This window comes from Carcharhinus amblyrhynchos, chromosome 2, assembly GCF_965287045.1.
Source record: "Carcharhinus amblyrhynchos chromosome 2, sCarAmb.v2.hapA, whole genome shotgun sequence".
NCBI lineage: Eukaryota > Metazoa > Chordata > Chondrichthyes > Carcharhiniformes > Carcharhinidae > Carcharhinus > Carcharhinus amblyrhynchos.
Window position 1 is genome coordinate 64,234,231 of NC_137325.1, and position 22,038 is coordinate 64,256,268.

General features: G+C 43.2%; 1 protein-coding gene across 2 annotated transcripts in view; it reads right to left on the minus strand.

The window, feature by feature from the left end:
* LOC145360827 (protein FAM221A-like) overlaps positions 1-11,347 on the minus strand; it is a 37,858-nt gene extending 26,511 nt beyond the window's left edge. For both annotated transcript variants that reach the window (XM_080216324.1, XM_080216316.1), the window contains exons 1-3: positions 11,283-11,347; positions 8,720-8,893; positions 6,738-6,928 (exon numbers count right to left, since the gene is read on the minus strand). In XM_080216324.1, the coding sequence (XP_080072450.1) occupies positions 6,738-6,928; positions 8,720-8,893; positions 11,283-11,347 (430 nt within the window). The remainder of the gene's footprint in view (positions 1-6,737; positions 6,929-8,719; positions 8,894-11,282) is intronic.
* Between the last annotated feature and the right edge of the window lie 10,691 nt (positions 11,348-22,038).

The window sequence follows — 22,038 nt, forward strand, 5'->3', positions numbered from 1 at the left end:
GACTCTCCACACCCTCCGCGCAATTTGCCATTCCCCCAATCTTGGTGTCATCAGCAAATTTCAACACCATACACTCGTCTTTATACTAATTATAATACACTAAAACTGACTTTGGGCAATACTTTATAACATGGAAATCTCAGTCTAAGAGTAATAACATGAAAAGCCTGGAATTTCCTTGGAATTGCTTCCACAGCACTGCAGTTACTTTGCTGACGGTATAGGGAGCTCCCATGTATGGAGTGGTGGGAAGATGGCAGGTATGCCACTACATGCCATCCCAACCAGTTTTATAACCTCTTTCCAGTGCCTTTCAGCAAGCCTCTAGGGGCCCTGTAAGATCCCAGCTACTAAGTCAAAAATGTGATAAAATACCCACTATTCAGCTAGATGGGTACAGTTGCAACAAAGTATGTAAGCAACTGGCACTAGAAATAGTGCATACATTGGTGGTTATCTTCCAAGTTCTAGACTCTGGAACAGTTCCTACAGATTGGAGGGTAGCTATGTAACCCCGCTATTTATAAAAGGAACTGGATAGAAAACGGAATTACAGACCAGTCAACCTGATGTCAGTAGTGGAGAAAATTCCAGAGTGTATTATCAAGGATTTTAAAGCTGAGCACTTGGAAAACAATGGCAGAATTGGATAGAATCATGGATTTATGAAAGAGAAATTATGTTTGATAAATCTACTGGTCATTGAGGATGTAACTAGCAGAGTTGATGACAGCTATTATCTTTAAAGTTTGATGCCACTGCTCTAACACTCCCTGTGATTCTGGATGGTACGTAGTTGTTTTACTCCTAAACTATCCATAATCTCCTTGAACAATTTTGATGTAAAAATTGATCCTTGATCTGATTGTATTTCTGTTGATAGTCCATATCTAGTAAAAGATTGAAAATCCTCTACAGTCCTTTTAGTAGTAAAATTGGGTGATGGAGTTAGAACATAGAACACAGGACATTACAACGCAGAACAGGCCCTTCGGCCCACGATGTTGCGCCGACCAATTAAAAAGCAATGACCCACTAACCTAAACCAAACCCTTTCCATCCATAAACCTATCCATGGATCTCTTAACGCCCCCAAACTAGGCGCATTTACAACTGCAGCAGGCAGGGCATTCCAATCCCTCACCACCCTCTGGGTAAAGAACCTACCTCTGACATCCGTCCTATAACTACCACCCCTTAATTTAAAGCTATGCCCCCTCGTGCTAGCTTTCTCCATCCGAGGAAAAAGGCTATCACTGTCCACCCTATCTAAACCTCTAATCATCTTATATGTTTCAATAAGGTCACCTCTTAGCCGCCTTCTTTCTAACGAAAACAACCTCAAATCCCTCAGTCTCTCCTCATAGGACCTCCCCTCCATACCAGGCAACATCCTGGTAAACCTCCTCTGCACCCTCTCCAATGCCTCCACATCCTTCCTATAATGTGGGGACCAGAACTGCACACAATACTCCAAGTGCGGCCGCACCAGAGTTTTGTACAGTTGCCTATGGAAACTAAGTAGACAGATGCATTATAGTCAAAAGATACTGATTCCCACTTTTTGTTTTAGCGAGAGGTCCTATGCAAGCAATTAAAACTCTTGTAAAAGGTTCATTAAATGCTGGAATGGGTATTAAGAGTGCTGGTTTTATCACCGTTTGAAGTTTCCCTATCACTTGATATATGTGACATGACTGGCAAAATTTAACCACATCTTTATGCAGTCCAGGCCAATAAAAATGTTTTGTATTTTAGCTTAAGTTTTCCTTACTCCCAAAGGATCTCCTACTGGTACCTCATGTGCAATCTGCAACACCTTCTTTCTATACTCTACCGCAGTACCACTTGGTGAACTTCTGCCTACTTTTCACCTGCCTGACTATGTAAAGGTCGCCATTTCCTTATTAAGACATCATTTTTAAGGTAATAACATTCCAGTATACACTCAGATTCCTCTTCCGTGTATGCTTTCTGATATAACTGTTTTATTTCTATATCCTCCTGTTGTAACTTTGCCAACTTTCTTGAACTAAAAATATCCATCTCATCATCCACCTGTTCTTGTTCTTTTCCAATCATCTGATCAAAAATCATTTCTGATAATTGAACTTTCTTATCTTCACTCTTTCTTTTCTCCTCTTGTCTTAACCTGTGGCTTTGTGACCTTGTTACTACATAATCAGGAAAAATCCCAGGATATGCGTCTTCAACAATTCAGTTGTTTGATTCCATAATGACACTTCAACTACAGTAGGCATCACTCCCACATGTGATGTACCTATATTGTTACTCAAGTTAATTTCTCTATTATTCCTACTACCATTTCACTACACTTCACTGAATTCTCCAATCTCACCTTATATAATGGAACACTACTCCTCTCACCCTAAATTCCACATATAACAACCTTTTTTGGCAACACACCTTCCAAACTACATAACTCCTCATCTCTTACCACTAAAGATTGCCTTGCTCCTGTATCCCTTACAATTGTAACTTCTTTACCTATCCCTCCCAGTACACGAGTAACCTTTACCCATACAAGTAAATTCTTTAAAGAGATCTGGCATCTTCTTATCAATCAAATCTTGACCCGGCTATATGTTCTTTTGCATCTCTTTCACTTCAATTGGGTTTTCCTTTACCACTTTAACAAACCCATTGGCTTATCCTGTTTTACCACATTAGTCTTCCCAGTGCTTTTCTTAAATTACCAATATTGCTATTTTGCAATGTTGGTGGTTTATGTATTACAGTAAGAATATCTTGAGGCTTTTCATATCTTTTACCCTCCTGTATTTCCTTATTAACTTTCTTCATTATCTCTCACAAGAGCTCCTTTACCACGTCAGGATTTTCCTTTTCCCCAGTTCCTATCCCTCACAGGTTTAAACTGACATTGGAAACTAAATTTTGATTTATGAACTAATTCACAATCATCTGCCATTTCTGCTGCTAACCTCACAGTTTTCACCCTCTGCTCTTCTACATGAATTCTCACTGCATCAGGAAGTGAATTTTAAATTCCTCCAAAATAGTCATTTCTCTAAGACCTTCATACATCTGGTCTACTTTCAAAGCCCTTATCCACCTGTCAAACTTACTCTGTTTTATCCTTTCAAATTCTACGTACGTTTGATCAGATTCTTTCCTTAGATTTCTAAATCGTTTTCTGTAGGCTTCTGGCACTACTTCAAATGCACCTAAGATGGATTTTTTTCACTGCATCATACTTCCCAAATATCTCCTCTGATGGTGATGCAAACACCTCAGTAACTCTACTATCAACTTTGTTTGAATCAGTAATACCCGCATGGTCTGTGGCCATTTCACTTGTGTAGCCATTTTCTCAAATGAAATGAAAAAGGCTTCTACATCCTTCTCATCAAACCTTGGCAACGCTTGGGTATATTTAAATAGATCCTCACCAAGCCTTTGATGATGTCACTTTTGCTCACTTTCATCTTCCTCATCACCATCCTCAAACTGTACTTTTCCCTTTATCTCTGCCAATTTTAACTGACATTAACTTTTTATTGCCTGTTTCCAAAGTTTAAATTCTCTCTCTTTTTCTTTTTCCCTTGTCTGCAATTCAAGCAGGTTCATTTCTTATGCTTTTTGTTCCTCCTTTTTTTTCAGCTGCAATTGTATCTCTTTCTTTGACTTTCACTAGTCTCTCTTTTTCCTTTATTTCAAATTCAAGCTGCTTTAATTTTTTTTCATGTTCAAGCTGTTTCATTTGTAATTGAATTCTGGCCACTTCCAATGGTTCTGACTGTGTTTCTGGCAATTTTAAACACTGAGTTATCGCCACAATTATTTCACTCTTCCTTACACTGTTGAGTAATGTCAACGACAATGTTTTTGCCAATTCCAATGCTTTGGTTTAGTTACCTTTTGTAAACCACCTGGCGTGACTTATTCCACACCCAGAGCACTCCCTATTTAAACCTGAATACAACACCCAAAAAGAAAACACAAATATGCTCACCACTCATTGTCTTTGAGTTCAATAACCCAAATCAATCAAGAAATATGGATTTTAATTCCGCAAAAGAGCCCCCAATTGTTATAATTCAGGGCAGAAACTCCAAAGAGTTTTATGAAGTCCATTTGGATCATACATTTTGCACTTTGAATTTGGCTTGGGTAAGCATATGTTTCACTTCAGGTATGATTCAAATGAGTTACTAGGGAGATTTTATCAAACAAAGTTTATTTAAGAATACAGTTAACATGTATAAAAAGAAAATTAGCAATAACTTTTACCAATTACAAACAAGAACAAAAAACAATCATGATTTGTATAAAGCTTAACATTAATATACCATTCCAGTGAAACAAATCCTACAAACAAAACCTTTGCCACAGGTTTAACACAGCAAAAACTAATGTTCATGTGATAACTGGAATTTAATCCTTTGGTTGAATGCTGCAGTTCTCTTGAGGCACATGCAGACAAGCGTAGAGTCAGAACAGCTTCCCAAAATACCAGGAACTCTAATCAAGCCAACCACAAATAGCAGATTTTCTCCTCCAGAAAGACCAGGAAACTCACTTCCAGCAAACAGCAGACTCTACAATACCAGGGAGAGAGAGAGAAAAACACTGCTTTCCAGCTTGATGTCCACCCCTTCCTAAACTGAAACTGAAAATATATCCTGAGTTTTTTTCCCCTGGGGGAGGAAAAAAGAAATTGAGGAACTAACTAAAAGAAAATTGACAAGTCAAAGCCAGGTGGTTCCTCAATCAATCTTGCCCCACACAATGCAAGGTCATAAACGATCCCTGAGTAAAAATAAACAAAACTCAATTTAAGCCATTAAAGTACCAAAAACAATGACTTCTAACAGATGGCCCAGCAACAATAAAAAAACTGAAAAGATCGGCTTACAACTGCAGAGAACATGATTCAAAAAAAATTCTTAAAGGAACACTAACGTCACATTACAGAGATAGTGTGATCTGTTGGAAAGTCAGTGCAGAGGCTGAATGGCCTCTTTCTGCACTGTGGGGGTTCTATGAACTAAATACAATATCTCTAAATTTGCATATGACACAATGCTGGATAGGAGGGCGAGATGGACGCAAAAATGCTTAAGTGCGATTTGGACAGACTGAGTGACTGGGCAGATACAACATAATGTGGATAAATGTGAGGTTATCCACTTTGGTAGCAAAAACATGAAGATAGATTATTATCTGAATGTCTTTAAATTGAGAGAGGGGAATGTGCAATGAGACCTGGGTGTCCTTGTATACCAGCCGCTGAAGGCAGGCATAGGAATGCAGCAGGCAGTAAAAAAGGCAAATGGTATGGTGGCTTTTTAGTGAGAGGATTTGAGTAATGGAGCAGGGACATCTTGCTGCAATTAGAAAGGGCCTTGAGGCCATATCTGGAATTTTGTGTGCAGTTTTGGTCTCCCTAGCTGAGGAAGGATGTGCTAGCTATAGAAGGAAATGCAGCGAATGCTTACTCGGACAGAATCCTGGGATTGTGGAACTGATGTATGAGGAGAGATAGAGTCGGTTCGGATTATATTCACTGGAATTCAGAAGAATGAGAGGGGGATCTTATAGAAACCTATAAAATTCTAATTGGAAAGACAGGGTAGATGCAGAAAGGATGTTCCTGATGGTAGAGGAGTTTAGAACCAGGGATCATAGTCTAAGGATAAGGAATAAATCTTTTAGAACTGAGATGAGGAGAAATTTATTTACCCAGAGACTGTTGAGTCTGTGAAATGTGCTACCACAGAAAGCAGTTGAGGCTAAAACGTTGTATGTTTTCAAGAAGTTACATATAGCTCTTGGGGTGAATGGGATCAAGGGAGGGGAGACTGGATCAGAATATTGAGTTGAATGATCAGCTGTGATCATAATGAATGGCAGATAAGGCATGAGGGACTGAATGGCCGACACCTGCATCAATTTTCTATGTTTCTAAAGTTCAAGCTCATCACCAATTGAGAAAAACCAGTTCGCTTAATTGGCATCACTGACCCTGAACTAAATATCTAACCTTCCTACCAGAGTACTATGCCTGCAGTATATCGCAATTAAAGGAAGTATTGCAGCATTTACCAAGCTTTGAATAACATTAATCCCACAAAAATTAAGCAGTGAGAAGGACAAAGCAGCAAAGCCATGGGAACATAATCACCTCAAGCTCAAGTTTCAAGTTATTTATTAGTGTCACAAGTAGGCTTACATTAATGTTGCAATGAAGTTACTGTGAAAATCCTCTAAAAATTAAAATTACCCACAATTATTGCCCACAGTATTCAATGCATTTCAGTGATGAGGGCAGCCAACATTGAAGTGCTGCAATTTGGACAGCAACTTTCCAATATTCATACTTAACTGCATATCTGCTCCTCTTCTAAAGTTGCAATGGTGTTTATGCATAAAGACGCCAACACCAATAGCCCGACTATTATTTTGACAGCAAACTCTGGCTCAGCAATTCACTGCCAGTTACGAGGTGATGGAAGTAAGACTAGAGAAGTTAAGGAAATTTTAACTTGAGAAGAGAAAACAGATAGTGGGGATCTTAAAGATTATAAAGGCTTATAATTTGTTTCCAATAACAAGCAAGATAGTTAAAAGCTTAGCTATACCTCAAAGGAGAGATTAGAATTAGAGGAGATAAGAATTAAAAGGGATTTTAGAAGAAGTGTCCTTACTGAGTTACAAAGTTATTGTTAACATTGAACTGTAACACAAAAACTCACACTTTTTGCATTTATATGGTGTCATTTCACTATGATCATCTGCAAAATGTTTGCATCTGCAACGAATTGGCTGAGTTCCATTCAGTGGCACATAATTATAGGAGATACAATGGCAACCTGTTACTCTGCAGGGGAGCAAAATTGGACGCTGAATTGGAATTTCTTTGTAATCGGTTTTGTGCTGTTTATACCTGCAGGAACAAAATGGAGCATATTTCAAAAATGTTGTATACGTAGACATATATTAGACAGACATTTATAGTTTCATTCCATGGTGTATATGATTATGTAATTAAGTGGTTTAAAAATGTGGATTAAGCAGCTCAGATCTACTCTTTTACCAACATATATTGAGGATACGATTTTCCCAGTCTGCTGCGCTGCTTGAGTTGCACAATGGGCAGGGAAATTTAAGTGGGGGAGGAATGGGATTCAACCGGTCACGATCTTTCCAGTCCATCTTTTCCCAGAGGGAGGCTGATTACCATATGCAGAAGCTTTAGCAAGTCCAGGATTCAATCATCTGGTCTTGCTAAAGTTTCTGCCTCCGCTGGTGGAAGTCCACACTAGTGGGAATCACATATGGTCCCCAAAGGGGACCAGGTGTGATGGCGTTGCTAGCAGGACCAGAAGCCAGTGAGGCCACCTGGGAGCTCAGGAACAAGGGGCAATACCAGTCTGGCACACTGGAACTGCCAGCTTGGAACCAGGCAGTGCCACGTGGATGAGGCCTGAGAGGTGGGGCCAGTTAGGGGGCAGTCAGACAAGGTTGGGGAGGTGGAGGGGAATGGGGGAATCTCTGTATCGGGGTGAGGGCTTTAGTGGGGCTGGTGCTCGAAGGCCGGGCATCGGGGATGGGGTGGGGGAGAGGCGGAGGCTGATCATTGGGGACTGGTGGAGGGTGGGGGGAGGCCAGCCATTGGAGGGGGGAGGGGCCAGCAATTGGGAGGATGACAGTGTAGTCGGGGGGGGTGCGGTTTAAGGCTGAAGAGGCTGTTCACTGGTCATATGCTTCCTGTCAGCTATAACTCAATTCAGGGCACAGGTCTTGATGACCCTTTAAGCAAGCCGCTAGCACTTCCTTCCGCATTAGGTGATAACATGGTCACTGCCTCAAGACCTGCCGCAAGATGCAGAGTGATCAGCAACTTGTCTTCTACATAAGTAAGTAATTAAGTTTGGAAAAATTTGGAATTCTTTACCTTTGAAAGAAAGCAACAGAAAATAAACTTCGATCAAGTTATAAAAATATGATAAATCATATGGAAAAGTGATATAAGCATTTACATAATACTTTATGGCCTTGAGAGAGATATTCCAATGAAATTATTTTACAGTGTAATCAGTGCTGTATGAAAAAACTGATGTGTCACTAATTTAGGATTGTCAGGAAGTTCTTCTTTATGTAAACTTGTTTGGTCAAAAGATCTACTTCTCAATTGTACTGTTCTATGACACTTGAATTATGATGCATTCTTCCTCCGCATAAGCTAGAGCTACCAGTTTGCCATCATCTGCAAATTTTGATATTGAGTTATTTGTTCATAAATTCAAATTATTCTGAAAATCATTTCTCAGCACTGATTCTTTGGAACACGGCTTTCTATCGCATATGTGAAATATGAAAATAATAAAAAGTATTTAGAGGTCACTGCATAGCCTTTTTATCATAGTCTCTGGAGCATGGAATTATTACTTTGATCAGGCAAATAATATTTGTGGCTCACAAGTGCTAGGCAATGACCATGTGCAATTAGAGAGTTAATCACCACCCTAACAGCCAGCGGCTTTACTATCTCCAAATTTCCCATTACAAACAATTAGAAAGTCATCATGAAGCATCTTATGTAGGACCCAACATATCAAATTTATGTTAGTTGTTGATTTTGGCCATATATGCTTGACTGGCATTTCCCCGAAAGGAAAACTGGGTACACTAAAATCTAAAATATATAAACAAGGGAAAAGTTCTAAAGCACTACCTGTGTCTGCAAAAACACAGTGTTTCTGGACCAACTAATTTGCAGTCAATGCCATTGGGTGATGTCCAGCTGACAAACAATCGATTGCGTAGTCGTGTTGGCAAGACTTCCTTCTTGTACCTTTCGTACTCCTCTGGTGTGAAGAGGGTGCCACCATCATCCTCACCAACAATTCTATGACCAAAAATAACCAAATTAAATCTACAAACACCAATTCAATTTGTAAACAAAGATGTGGCACAATATATGCATTCAAAGAATTTGATGTTTTAAATAAGACAGTAAGACATAATTTTTTTTGGAATGTTCAAGAATACTTTCTTGAAAATTTATTGAACAGACCAACTACATTTTCTTCCTCCTTTCATTATTTTTACAATAGTGAACCAACCCGAAAGACCTGCATTTTTTTTTCAAGTTCTGCTTCAACTATAAAGAAAAGTTATTAATCATGATTCTGATTTATGCAGCCAGCCTCCTAAAGAGGTTCAGCTGGGACTGGCTATGAATCTTCTTGCTTTACTAGCTTATCTCAATACATTTCTTACACACTGAGAAATAGGGCTCAGGAGTGAGCAGAACAGAAATTAGACAAAGCAGAAATGGAGAATCAGTCAAGGTTTGAGGCTTATCAGACAGCTTCCTGATAAGCATTGGGGATATGTCAGAAGGATATCTGAGAAAGGAGAGTGGTTGTTGACAAAAACATCAGGAAAGTCTTAGAAATATTGCAGAGGTAGGTTGCAACTCATGTTATTTTTGATTCACACAACAAATTGGAACAATGGCTGAAAGTGAGCTCAATTCTGTTCCTAAAGTATGATTGATTGCTTCATTGTTTAGATAAATAGTAATTTATATTCCTAATTTATAGGAAATAATATGGAACCCACTATGAAATACATTAGGAAGTATCGAAGCACTGCTTACAATGCTTAAATGTGTTGGAAATGCTTTTCCAGTGCAGCAGTTAATGAATCCTCCTTAATAATACATTTTGACAGGATATGCAAAGGAAAACCATACACCCAAAAGGAAGAATGAAAAATGTTCCATTTAACCAGCACTAATAAAAGAGAATGGCGTTCTTGAAAACTTGGAAGAGTGCACCGCACCTATTAATTTCATCTATTGCAGAGAATGTTGCATTATAAATAGAAACTCCAGAATATTCATCCAATTGAACTTCATTATTTAATTCTGCTGTATTGCTCTCGAGACATTAGGGTAGAAACCTGTGTTCCTCCCATCCATAGCAAAATTATAATTTCTTGTGAAAGACTTAATCATCTTGGTCTATTTTGTTTTTGGAAAGAATAAGTTGACTAAACTTTGACATAGAAATAAATTTTCCATCTTTTCTTTGCTATATATATTTACACATAAATTAATTCATAAAAAAATTGTATACACTCAACTAATGATCAATCTTGTGTAAAAGTTGACCTCTGACTTTTGGTCAAAAAATTCAAACTCTTTGTACTTATAACCCACTGGCTGCTGAAGTCAAACTTGCCCTAGTGCGAACCTGCCCATTGACAGAATCAAGAAAAGCACATTGTTGAAAATAGCTGTTCAATTCTTCCTGTCTGTGCATATTTACGTATGATTTAAAACAATTTTGGTCTCCTTTTACGTGACCTTCAGGGGTGTGGTTGACACATAGTCTCCAACCTGATAATTGTGAGAAGAAATGATGGAAGGTAGTGAACAATTACTTGTATAAAAGTTAACCCACTTTTTGGCTAAAAATTTAGTCTTAGAAACCCAACTTTTACACGAGTATATACAGTACGGCCTTGATCGTTTATCATTTTCACTCAGCAAGTCCGCTCTCAAGTGGAAAATGACTGCATAGTTTGCATAATAGGTTTCTAAGTTTATGTTAAGTTTTCTACACAGATACAACATCCCTCAGAAATGATTTGTAACAACTTGTAACGGGGACATAGGCATTCAGCCCATTCTTTGGTGAAGCAATGCAAAACTAATCCCACTCTTCTGTGATCTTCCCATAGTGTGTGCTTCAGATATTTGTCCAGGCTGGGTTGTACTTAGGGTAAAAATGTCACCTGATCCAAAAGTGGGAGTGGAGATAGCAGAAAGGCGGACTTTTAATTTTTCAAAAATGCCCATCTTGATCCCGGACAAACCATGGCCGAGATAGATGCCAATCCCAAACAGACTCGAGTGCCAGATAGTCTCTGGTCCCAGGTAGACCCCACTCCAGACAAACCCCACTTCCAGACAGACTCTGGCCCCGACCCCACTTCCAGATAGACCGCAGTCCCAGACAGACTCTGGCCCCGGACACCTCGCAGTTAGTGACTGCCCACGGGTGTCGGGAATGTGTGGACAGCCGAACTGCGGCTCCGGGCTGAGCCTGTGTAAACTGCAGCCTCCATTCCGGGATGGCCTGTGGCTGAGGGCGGCCATCAGCCGGTCAGGGTGGGCCGCTCCTGTCGCTCTCTGCCCCGCCGACGGCCCGCCACCTTTGGGGAGGACAGGCCAGGCTCAGACTTCGGCCCGGTCAGCCGGTGAAAGTACCGAAGCCGTTTCTAACCTCCGGTATTCGATGTAAGAGTCAACGGCGGCCACCGCCTCCTTGCCCAGGCTAATCCGCTCCATCCGCCGGTTACTAAGCGACCGAGCGCCCAGCAACCAGAGCAGGACGCCGAACAAAAGAGCGCAGAGCGCTAAGAAATATCCTCTACAGAGTATACAGTGAATATAGAGCACACCAAAATATACAGAGTACACAATACAGAGCACACAAAAATATACTCTACAGAGTACACACTGAATATAGAGCACACCAAAATATACAGAGTATACAATGAATAGAGAGCACACAAAAATGTACTCTCAGTACACAGTGAATATACAGCACACCGAAATATACTCCACAGATACAAAGTGAATAGAGAGCACACCGAAATATACTCCACAGATACACAGTGAATGTTGAGCACACAGAAATATACAGAGTATACAAATGAATACAGAGCACACAGAAATATACTCTCAGTACATAGTGAATATAGAACTCACAAATATACTCTATAGCGTACACAGTGAACATAGAGCACACAGAGGACAGAAATATACTCTATAGAATACACAGTGAATATGGAGCACGTAGAAGTATACTCTACGGCGTACACTGAATATAGAACACAAAGACATATACTCACTGAAGTACACAGTGAATATAGAGCACACAGAGGACAGAAATATAGTCTACAGAATACATAGTGAATATAGAGCACACAGAAATATATTCTAGAGTACACAGTGAATATGGAACACACAGAAATATACACTACAGAATACAGTGAATATATACCACACCAAAACATATTCTAGAGTACACAGTGAATATAGAGCACACATGGTATAGAAATATACTCTACAAAGTATATAGTAAATATACAGCACACCAAAATATACTCTACAGAGTACACAGTGAATATAGAGCACGCAGAGGACAGATGCATACTCTACAGGCTAAACAGTGGATATAGAGCACACAGAAGTATACTCTACAGCGTACACAGTGAGAAGAGAGCACACAGAACTACACTCCAGAGTACACAGTGAATATAGAGTACACAAATATACTCTACAGGGTACACAATGATTATAGTGCACATAGAACTATACTCTACAATGATCAACCCTCCCCCTCCCACCAGGGAAACTAATTTAGGGACAATTTATTACCTCCAATCAGCCTAATAGCACATCTTTGGGGTGTGGGAGGGATCCGGAGCACCTGGAGAAAACCCACGCAAGCACGGGGAGAATGCGCAAACTCCCACAGACACTGGCCCAAATCCATGTGTCTGTACAGCAAACGGTGATAGTCACTGAGCTGTCGTGTTGCCCAGCATCTGGTCCAGTTTAAGCACACACTAATGACATGAAGCACGAGGCTACTCTCAAACATTCAAGAGCAGCCCTAGTACAACCCTTCGCGTGTATGCCCCTCGTTGGACAACAAGGCAGACCGACTTAAAACCTGTGAATTAAAAGAGAAAAACATTAGTATCATACCACATCCTTTTACATTACCAGGGATGTCCCAATGCTAATGAACCTTATTTAAAACAATCTCCTATATCCTCCCATCTCTAACCCACTCATGTGCCTGTCTAAGTTACTCTTAAACAACTCCAGCATGCCTGCCTCCACCACCTTACTTGGCAGAGCATTCCATACCCCCACTACCCTCTGTGTGAAAAACCTCCCCCTAATATCCGTGTTATACCTCTCCCCGCTCACCCTAAGCCTGTGGCCCCTCGTACTGTGTGTCTCTATCATAGGAAATAGCTTACCTCTGTTTACTCCGTCTATACCCTTCATAATCTTATATACCTCTATTAGATACCCCCTCAGTCACCGTCTTTCAAGGGAAAACAGCCCCAATTTGCTCAATCTTTCCTCATAGCCCAGTCCTTCCATACCAGGCAACATCCTGGTAAACCTCCTCTGCACTCTCTCCAGAGTTTCCTCGTCCTTCCGGTAGTAAGGCGACCAGAACTGGACGCAGTACTCTAAATGCGGCCTAACCAACATTCTATACAACTGCAACATTAGACCCCAGCTCTTATACTCTATACCCCTTCCTATAAAGGCTAACATGCCATAGGCTTTCTTCACAACCTTCTCCACTTGTACTGCCACCTTCAAAGACTTGTGCACTTGCACCCCCAGGTCCCGCCGTGTTTCTATACTCTTTATAGGCTTACCCTTTATTATATAGCTCCCCCCTACATTATTCTGGCCAAAATGCATCACCTTATAGTTATCAGGATTAAACTTCATTTGCCATATATCTGCCCAATATACCAGCCTATCAATATCCCGTTGTATTGCCAGACATTGCTCCTCACTGCCCGCCAATCCAGCCATCTTTGTGTCATCTGCAAATTTGCTGATCACACCACTTTACTCCCTCTTCCAAGTCATTTATATATACTACAAAGAGAAGAGGTCCCAGTACTGAGCCCTGCAGCACACCACTAATGACAGACCTCCAGCTAGAAAAGGACCCCTCCACTACTACTCTCTGTCTCCTCTTAGCAAGCCAGTTCTCAACCCATATAGATACCTGTCCTTGTATCCCATGAGCCTTAATCTTTTCTACCAATCTACCATGAGGGACTTTGTCAAATGCCTTACTGAAATCCATATAGACGATATCAACGGCTCGTCCTTCGTCAACCGTTTTTGTCACCTCCTCAAAAAATTCTACCAGATTTGTAAGGCAAGACTTCCCCTTGACAAAGCCATGCTGCATATCCTTAATCAGAACGCAATGCTCCAAGTGCTCATACATCCTATCCTTAAGAATCCTCTCCATAACTTGCCTACCACTGACGTCAAACTCACCGGCCTATAGTTACCCGGGCTATCCCTCCTACCCTTTTTAAACAACGGTACCACGTTCACTATCCTCCAGTCCTCTGGGACCTCACCTGTGTCCAAAGAAGAGACAAAGATTTGCGTCAGAGGCCCAGCAATTTCATCTCTCGTCTTCCTTAGCAGCCTAGGATAAATGCCATCGGGCCCCAGAGACTTATCAGTTTTAATGCTACCTAAAAGCCCTATCACTTCTTCCCTCGTAATCGATAGTTCCTTCAATTGGTCTAAAGCTCCCTTGAAGACTGTACCAGACATCAAGCCCCTCTCCTTCGTGAATACCGACGCAAAGTATTCATTCAGGATCTCCCCCATTCCCTCGGATTCCAAGCACAATTCCCCTCTTCTGTCCCTGAGGGGACCGATTTTTCCCCTAGCCACCCTTTTGTTCCTAACATAGGAGTAAAACGCCTTTGGATTTTCCTTACTCCTACCTGCCAAAGCCATTTCATGCCCCCTTTTTGCCCTCCTAACCCCCCTTTTGAGATCCCTCCTACTGTCTCTGTATTCCTCCAACGGTCTCTCCGTTCACAGTTGCTTAGACCTAACTTACGCCTCTCTTTTCTTCCTGACCAGGTCCTCAATATCTCTAGTAGTCCACGGCTCTCTAATCCTACCTTTCCCATCCTTCCTTCTAACCGGCACATGTCTTTCCTGCACCCACTTCAGTTTTCCCTTGAAAGACTCCCACATGCCTAACGTGGACTTGTCCTCCAACAGCCTATCCCAGTCTGTATCCCTAAGCTCCTGCCTAATCCGGCTGTATCTAGCCTTCCCCCAATTTAGCACCCTCCCCTAGGACAAAACTCATCTTTTTCCATTAGTATCCTAAAGTACAGTAAAAAGTCTGACAACACCCGGTTTCAGTCCAACCGATTTATTTGATAGTAAACTCACTAGCTTTCAGGTTAGCCCCATGACGAAGGGGCTAACCCGAAAGCTAGTGAGTTTACTATCAAATAAATTGGTTGGACTGAAACCTGGTGTTGTCAGACTTTTTACTGTGTTTACCCCAGTCCAACGCCGGCATATCTACATCATGTATCCTAAAATAGACAGAGTTGTGGTCACCATTAGCCACATGTTCACCTACTGCAACCTCATCCACCTGACCTGGCTCATTGCCCAGAACTAAATCCAGTATCGCCCCCTCTCTAGTCGAGCTATTTACATACTGCTCCAAGGACCCTTCCAATACACATCTTACGAATTCCTCCCCGTCCGAACCCCCAGCTCTAGACACCTTCCAATCCACCCCAGGGAGATTAAAATCTCCCACTACAACCCTGTTCTTCCTACACTTATCCAAAACGTCTCTACATATACCCTCTTCCACTGCCCGCGGGCTGTCGGGCAGTCTGTAATACACCCCTAGCATAGAAATCATAAGAACATAAGAAATAGGAGCAGGAGTAGGCCATCTAGCCCTTCGAGCCTGCCCCGCCATTCAACAAGATCATGGCTGATCTGTCGTGGCTCAGTTCCACACTCCCGCCCTCTCCCCGTAACCCTTAATCCCCTCTCTTATCAAAAACCCATCAACCCGCTTCTTAAAAATATTTAGCGAGGCAGCCTCCACCACTTCAACGGGCAGAGAATTCCAGAGATTCACCACCCTTTGAGTGAAGAAATTCCTCCTCAACTCCGTTCTAAACCGCCCCCGCTTTATCTTGAGGCTGTGCCCCCTAGTCCTACTGTCCTTTCTGAGTGGGAAGAGTCTCTCCACCTCTATCCTATCCATCCCATTCATCATCTTATCTTCCTATTCCTCAACTCCACCCACAGAGACTCAATTCCTAACCCCTCTATATTATCCTCCCTCTGCACCGCTGTGATGTGCTCCCTAACAGCGCCACTCCCCCTCCTCTTTTTGACCCTCCCCTTTCATGCCTAAAATACTTATACCCAGGAATATTTTGCTGCCAGTCCTGCCCTTCCTTTAACCATGTCTCTGTCACTGCCACCACATCTAAATTCCTCGCGAGCATTAAGGCCTTAAGTTCATCCGTCCTACCCGTCACACTCCTCGCATTAAAACAGATGCACTGAAGACCTGCAGGCCCACTCGGATCCTCCTTCTCCTGGGAGATTTTCCTATCATCTAGACTTACCCTGTCACCCAACTCGCTCCCAATCCCAGTGCCTACTGAGCTTTCTGTCTCCTCCCCACGCCCCCCTCCATATTAGTTTAAAGCCTGCCGAAACACTCCAGCTAACCTCCCAGCTAAAATATGTGTGCCCTTCCCATTTAAATGTTCCCCATCCCACTTGTACAGGTGCCCTTCCATCACAAAGACTTCCCAATGGTCTACAAAAGTAAAACCCTCTATCCTGCAGCAATCCTTCAGCCATGCATTCAGCAGTAGGATCTCAACTCCCTGAACTGCCTACGTATATTCCCCCTGCTCTTCCTTCCTACGTCTTCTCTCCTACGTGTATAATTACATCCACTTGGGTCCCTTGGCCCTTCAAGATTCCCTCTACCCTCTCTGACACATCCTGTGCCCCTGCTCCAGGGAGGCAGACTACCATCCTGGAGTCCTGCTTTTGCCCACAGAACCGCCTATCAATTCCTTTAACCCTCCCATCCCCCACCACTATCTCACATGCAGCCCCCTTCCTTCTCTCTGAGGCATTCTGGTCTTCCTGTCTTGCCCTTTCTACCCCAGTTGTCACCTTACCCCAGATGTCTTGGGAGACTACCTCTGGGGTAATCTTTGGACCATGATTCCTCTTCTTTTTCCCCTTCCTAACAGTAACCCACCCATTCCGTCCGCCCCCCCACAGGCTCTGGGATCTCCACGTCACCGTGGTTCTTATTCATTATTGCCTCATTCTCCCTGACTAAAAATAAATCTTCCAGTCTCAGCTCTAATTGCCTAACCCGGGCCCTCAAACACTGCAACTCCAGACATTTGGTGCAGATGTGGGCTTACGGGAGACGTAGTGTCTCCAGGAATTTCCACATATTGCACCTAACGCAGCTGACACGTCTCCCCAAGGACCCTGCCATTTATTTGGCCACCCGTAGAATTATGGACACAAATGGAAAACTGGAAAAATTGGACCAGTAACTCACCTTGCCTAAGCCTGCTCTCGCCTAAGCCTGCTCTCACCTAAGCCCTGTGAGCCAAAGCCCTTAGAGCACTCACTCTGCACCCACCTCACTCCACTCTCCGCCCCCAACGCTGCTTGCTGTCTACTGCTGCCTTCTTTTTGTACTCCCGTGCTCCCTTCCTGACTGCCCCCGTGCCTAGCTCTCGCTACGGAAAGCGAAAACAAACAAAAACCCCGCGAACCAGCAATACACAGAAGAAAAAAAACTAAATCGCAAGTTCAAAACTCACCAGCCACCAGTACACTGCTCCGGAGAACAATGAGTACTCTCTGGGGAGAGGGGTGAGGGCAAATCATTCTCCCGGGGGGGTGGGCGGGGGGGGGTGGGGACTGAGCCCTGGTCAGGTCAGGGGGCATGCAGTTGGGGGTAGGGTGTTAGCGTGGATAGAGGATTGGTTGTCAAATAGGAGGCACAGAGTGGGGCTCAATGGGTGCTATTCGGATTGGAGGTTGGTGACTAGTGGAGTGCCCCAGGGGTCGGTGCTGGGGCCTCAGCTATTTACCATTTATATAGATGATCTGGAGGAGGGAACCGAGTGTATGGTGTCGAAATTTGCTGATGACACCAAGATTGGTGGAACGGCAAATTGTGCGGAGGGTGTGGAGAGTCTGCAGAAGGATCTAGATAGGCTGGGCGAATGGGCCAGGAAATGGCAAATGGAATTTAATGTTGGCAAATGTGAGGTTGTCCACTTTTGTAGGAATAATGGTAGGAAGGACTATTACTCACGTGGCGAAAAACTGCAGCATGCGACGGTGCAGAGGGACCTCGGGGTCCTTGTGCATGAGTCGCAAAAACCCAGCCTGCAGGTGCAGCAGGTGGTCAGGAAGGCTAATGGGATGCTGGCCTTCATAGCGAGGGGGATTGAATATAAAAGTAGGGAGGTCTTGCCACAGCTGGAGTACTGTGTGCAGTTTTGGTCACCGCACTTACGCAAGGATATTTTGGCCTTGGAGGGAGTGCAGAGGAGGTTTACTAGGCTGATTCCGGAGTTGAGGGGGTTGAGCTATGAGGAGAGGCTGAATAAACTAGGCTTGTACTCGTTAGAGTTTAGAAGAATGAGGGGAGATCTCATTGAGACGTATAAGTTGTTGAATGGGATGGATAGGATAGAGGTGGAGAGGCTCTTCCTGTTCAGAAAGGACAGTAGGACTAGGGGGCACAGCCTCAAAATAAAGGGGGGACGGTTTAGAACAGAGTTGAGGAGGAACTTCTTCACTCAAAGGGTGGTGAATCTCTGGAATTCTCTGCCCGTTGAAGTGGTGGAGGCTGCCTCGCTCAATATTTTTAAGACGCGGGTTGATAGGTTTTTGATAGGCAAGGGGATTAAGGGTATTGGGGAGAGGGCGGGAATGTGGAACTGAGCCACGACAGATCAGCCATGATCTTATTGAATGGCGGGGCAGGCTCGAGGGGCTAGATGGCCTACTCCTGCTCCTATTTCTTATGTCCTTATGTTCATTCTTGGGGGAAGTGAGGCCAAATAATTCTCGGTGGGCAGGGAAAAAGCTCCTGCTTTTCACTCCCGGATCACTTTCTCCGCTTTCTGCGGCTCTGGAGCGATCTGACACAGGGGGCGCTCTTTTTCAAATTTGTTTCTAACTGTGCATGCACAGTTCAGGGCTCCGATCATTGCGGGCATGCTAAGCCCCACCCATAGCGCAATTCAGACCTGCAATTTTTTTTCAAGCTAAGTGCTAATGGGGGTGCCTGAAAGCAGATTTCCAGGTCGGATTTGAATTGCACCCAGATTTAGCACTTAGAATGAAAATGGTAAAATCAGGTCCATCGAGTCTAGTCTACATGTTACTCTAAAACCACTGCAAATAGTGTGGCAGGCCACTCAGTTCAAGGGTTATTTAGGATGTGCAACAAATGCTGGTCTTGCCAGTAACAACCACATCCCATGAAATGGGAAAAGGTGTTTAGAGTGAACAGTTATTATAGAGAGTACATGTAATAAGTCAATGGAGGCCAAAGTCCCTTCACCAAAATCCCTTTATTTATAAATCTAACAGCAGTACACAGAGTGCTGTCAGCAGTTAGCAGTCTACCTCTGGGGGTGTCAGAGGAACTGATGTTCTGGGCTAAGTACTCCCTGATTCACCCATCAATTGGATCCTTAATCAGGACTTTTTTTTTGTGTATCCTTAATCAGGGAGTTCATACTCCAATAGGCCAACCTCAATGGCCTGATTGAAGACATTACAGTACACAGTAAATTTGCTAAAGAGAATAGATACTATATAGTAGAGAATATAATGAAATACCAAACAGACTACACACAAAGCATACAGCATTTGTAACATTAATAATAAATATGTAGACGTGACAGCCATCACAGAGACAAGATTGCAGGATAACCAAGCTGAGAGGCCTGAATATTGAAGGTATTTGATATTTTGAAAAGATACAAAGTTAGTAAAAGGTGGTAGGGAAGCTATGTTAATTAAGAATTAGTACAATAATGAAATGACTTTAGCACAAAACAGCAAGATGTAGAATAATTTTTTGGGTAGCGATAAGAAATGGGAAATGTAAGAGGTCACTTATAGATCCCCTAACTGTATTTACAGTGTAGAATAGAACATACAGGAAGCTATAAATGGAAATATTAAGGAAAAGGTGGAGGCATAGAACATAAGAACATAAGAAATAGGAGCAGGAGTAGGCCATCTAGCCCTTCGAGCCTGCCTCGCCATTCAATAAGATCATGGCTGATCTGTCGTGGCTCAGTTCCACATTCCCGCCCTCTCCCCATAACCCTTAATCCCCTCTCTTATCAAAAACCCATCAACCCGCGTCTTAAAAATATTTAGCAAGGTAGCCTCTACCACTTCAACGGGCAGAGAATTCCAGAGATTCACCACCCTTTGAGTGAAGAAGTTCCTCCTCAACTCCGTTCTAAACCGCCCCCCCTTTATCTTGAGGCTGTGCCCCCTAGTCCTACTGTCCTTTCTGAGCGGGAAGAGTCTCTCCACCTCTATCCTATCCATCCCATTCATCATCTTATACGTCTCAATGAGATCTCCCCTCATTCTTCTAAACTCTAACGAGTACAAGCCTAGTTTATTCAGCCTCTCCTCATAGTTCAACCCCCTCAACTCTGGCATCAGTCTAGTAAACCTCCTCTGCACTCCCTCCAAGGCCAAAATATCCTTGCGCAAGTACAGCGCCCAAAACTGCACACAGTACTCCAGTTGCGGCCTCACCAATGCCCTATATAGCCGCAGCAAGACCTCCCTACTTTTATATTCAATCCCCCTCGCTATGAAGGCAAGCATCCCATTCGCCTTCCTGACCACCTGCTGCACCTGCAAGCTGGGTTTTTGCGACTCATGCACAAGGACCCCGAGGTCCCTCTGCACCGTCGCCTGCTGCAGTTTTTCTCCACGTAAGTAATAATCCTTCCTACCGTTCTTCCTACCAAAGTGGACCACCTCACACTTGCCAACATTAAATTCCATTTGCCAGTTCCTGGCCCATTCGCCCAGCCTATCTAGATCCTTCTGTAGACTCTCCACACCCTCCGCGCAATTTGCTGTTCCACCAATCTTGGTGTCATCAGCAAATTTCGACACCATACACTCGGTTCCCTCCTCCAGATCATCTATATAAATGATGATCTGGCCCCAGCACCGACCCCTGGGGCACTCCACTAGTCACCAACCTCCAATCCGAATAGCACCCATTGATCCCCACTCTCTGCCTCCTATTTGACAACCAGTCCTCTATCCACGCTAACACCCTACCCCCAACTCCATGTCCCCTGACCTTCTGCAATAACCTCTTGTGAGGTACCTTGTCAAACGCCTTCTGAAAATCAAGAAAGACCACATCCACCGGCTCTCCTCTATCCACCGCCCTAGACACATCCTCATAGAACTCCAGTAAATTTGTCAGACACGACTTCCCCTTAATGAAACCGTGCTGCGTCTGCTCTATCAAGCAATTCCCCTCAAGACACATACGTTTTATATCACTGTAGAAATTTCTCAACCAATGTTCAAAAATGGTGAACAGGAGGAACACAAAACAATCATCATTAAGGAAAAGCTGCTGGGAAATCCATAAGATTTTAAGCCTGGCAAGTTCCCACGACCAGATGGCCTCTAACCCAGGCTTTTAAAGCTAGTGGCAGCAGAGATAATAGATATATTAGTTATAATCTTCCAAAATTGTTTACATTCTGGAAGGCTCCCAGTTGATTGGAAAATAGCTAATTTTGCACCTGAGGACAGAAGGCCAACAGCCTGAATGATAAGCTGAACAGACAATTGGACACTATAAATTAAACTGCTGCAGATCACTGGAAACCCGGACAGCCAAGGCCAAAAACAAGCCAGGGCATGCCCCAGCAGCAGAGATCAGAAGGTCTCAGCCCTGACCATATTTGGCTGATAGTTGTGTATTCCCTGGTTTTGGACAGATTTTCTAGTGCCTCGGGTTCCTGACATAACTTTATTGGAGGACAGTGGCGTGGAATATGAATACCTACTATAAAAAAAATTACTGTGGATGCTGGAAACTAAAACCAAACAGAAAGTGCTGGAAAATCTCAGCACGTCTTGCAGCATCTGTAAGGGGAGAAAAGAGATGACGTTTCAAGTCAGAACGACCCTCTGTCAAAGCTGCTTTGACAAGGGATTGTCTGAACTCGAAACGTCCCTTCTCTCCTCCCCTCTCTCCATTCCCCATTCTCTCTTCCCCCTTCTCCCCCTCCCCCATTGCCACCCTCCTCCAATTCCTCCCCTACTCCTTCCCCACGCTCTTCGCC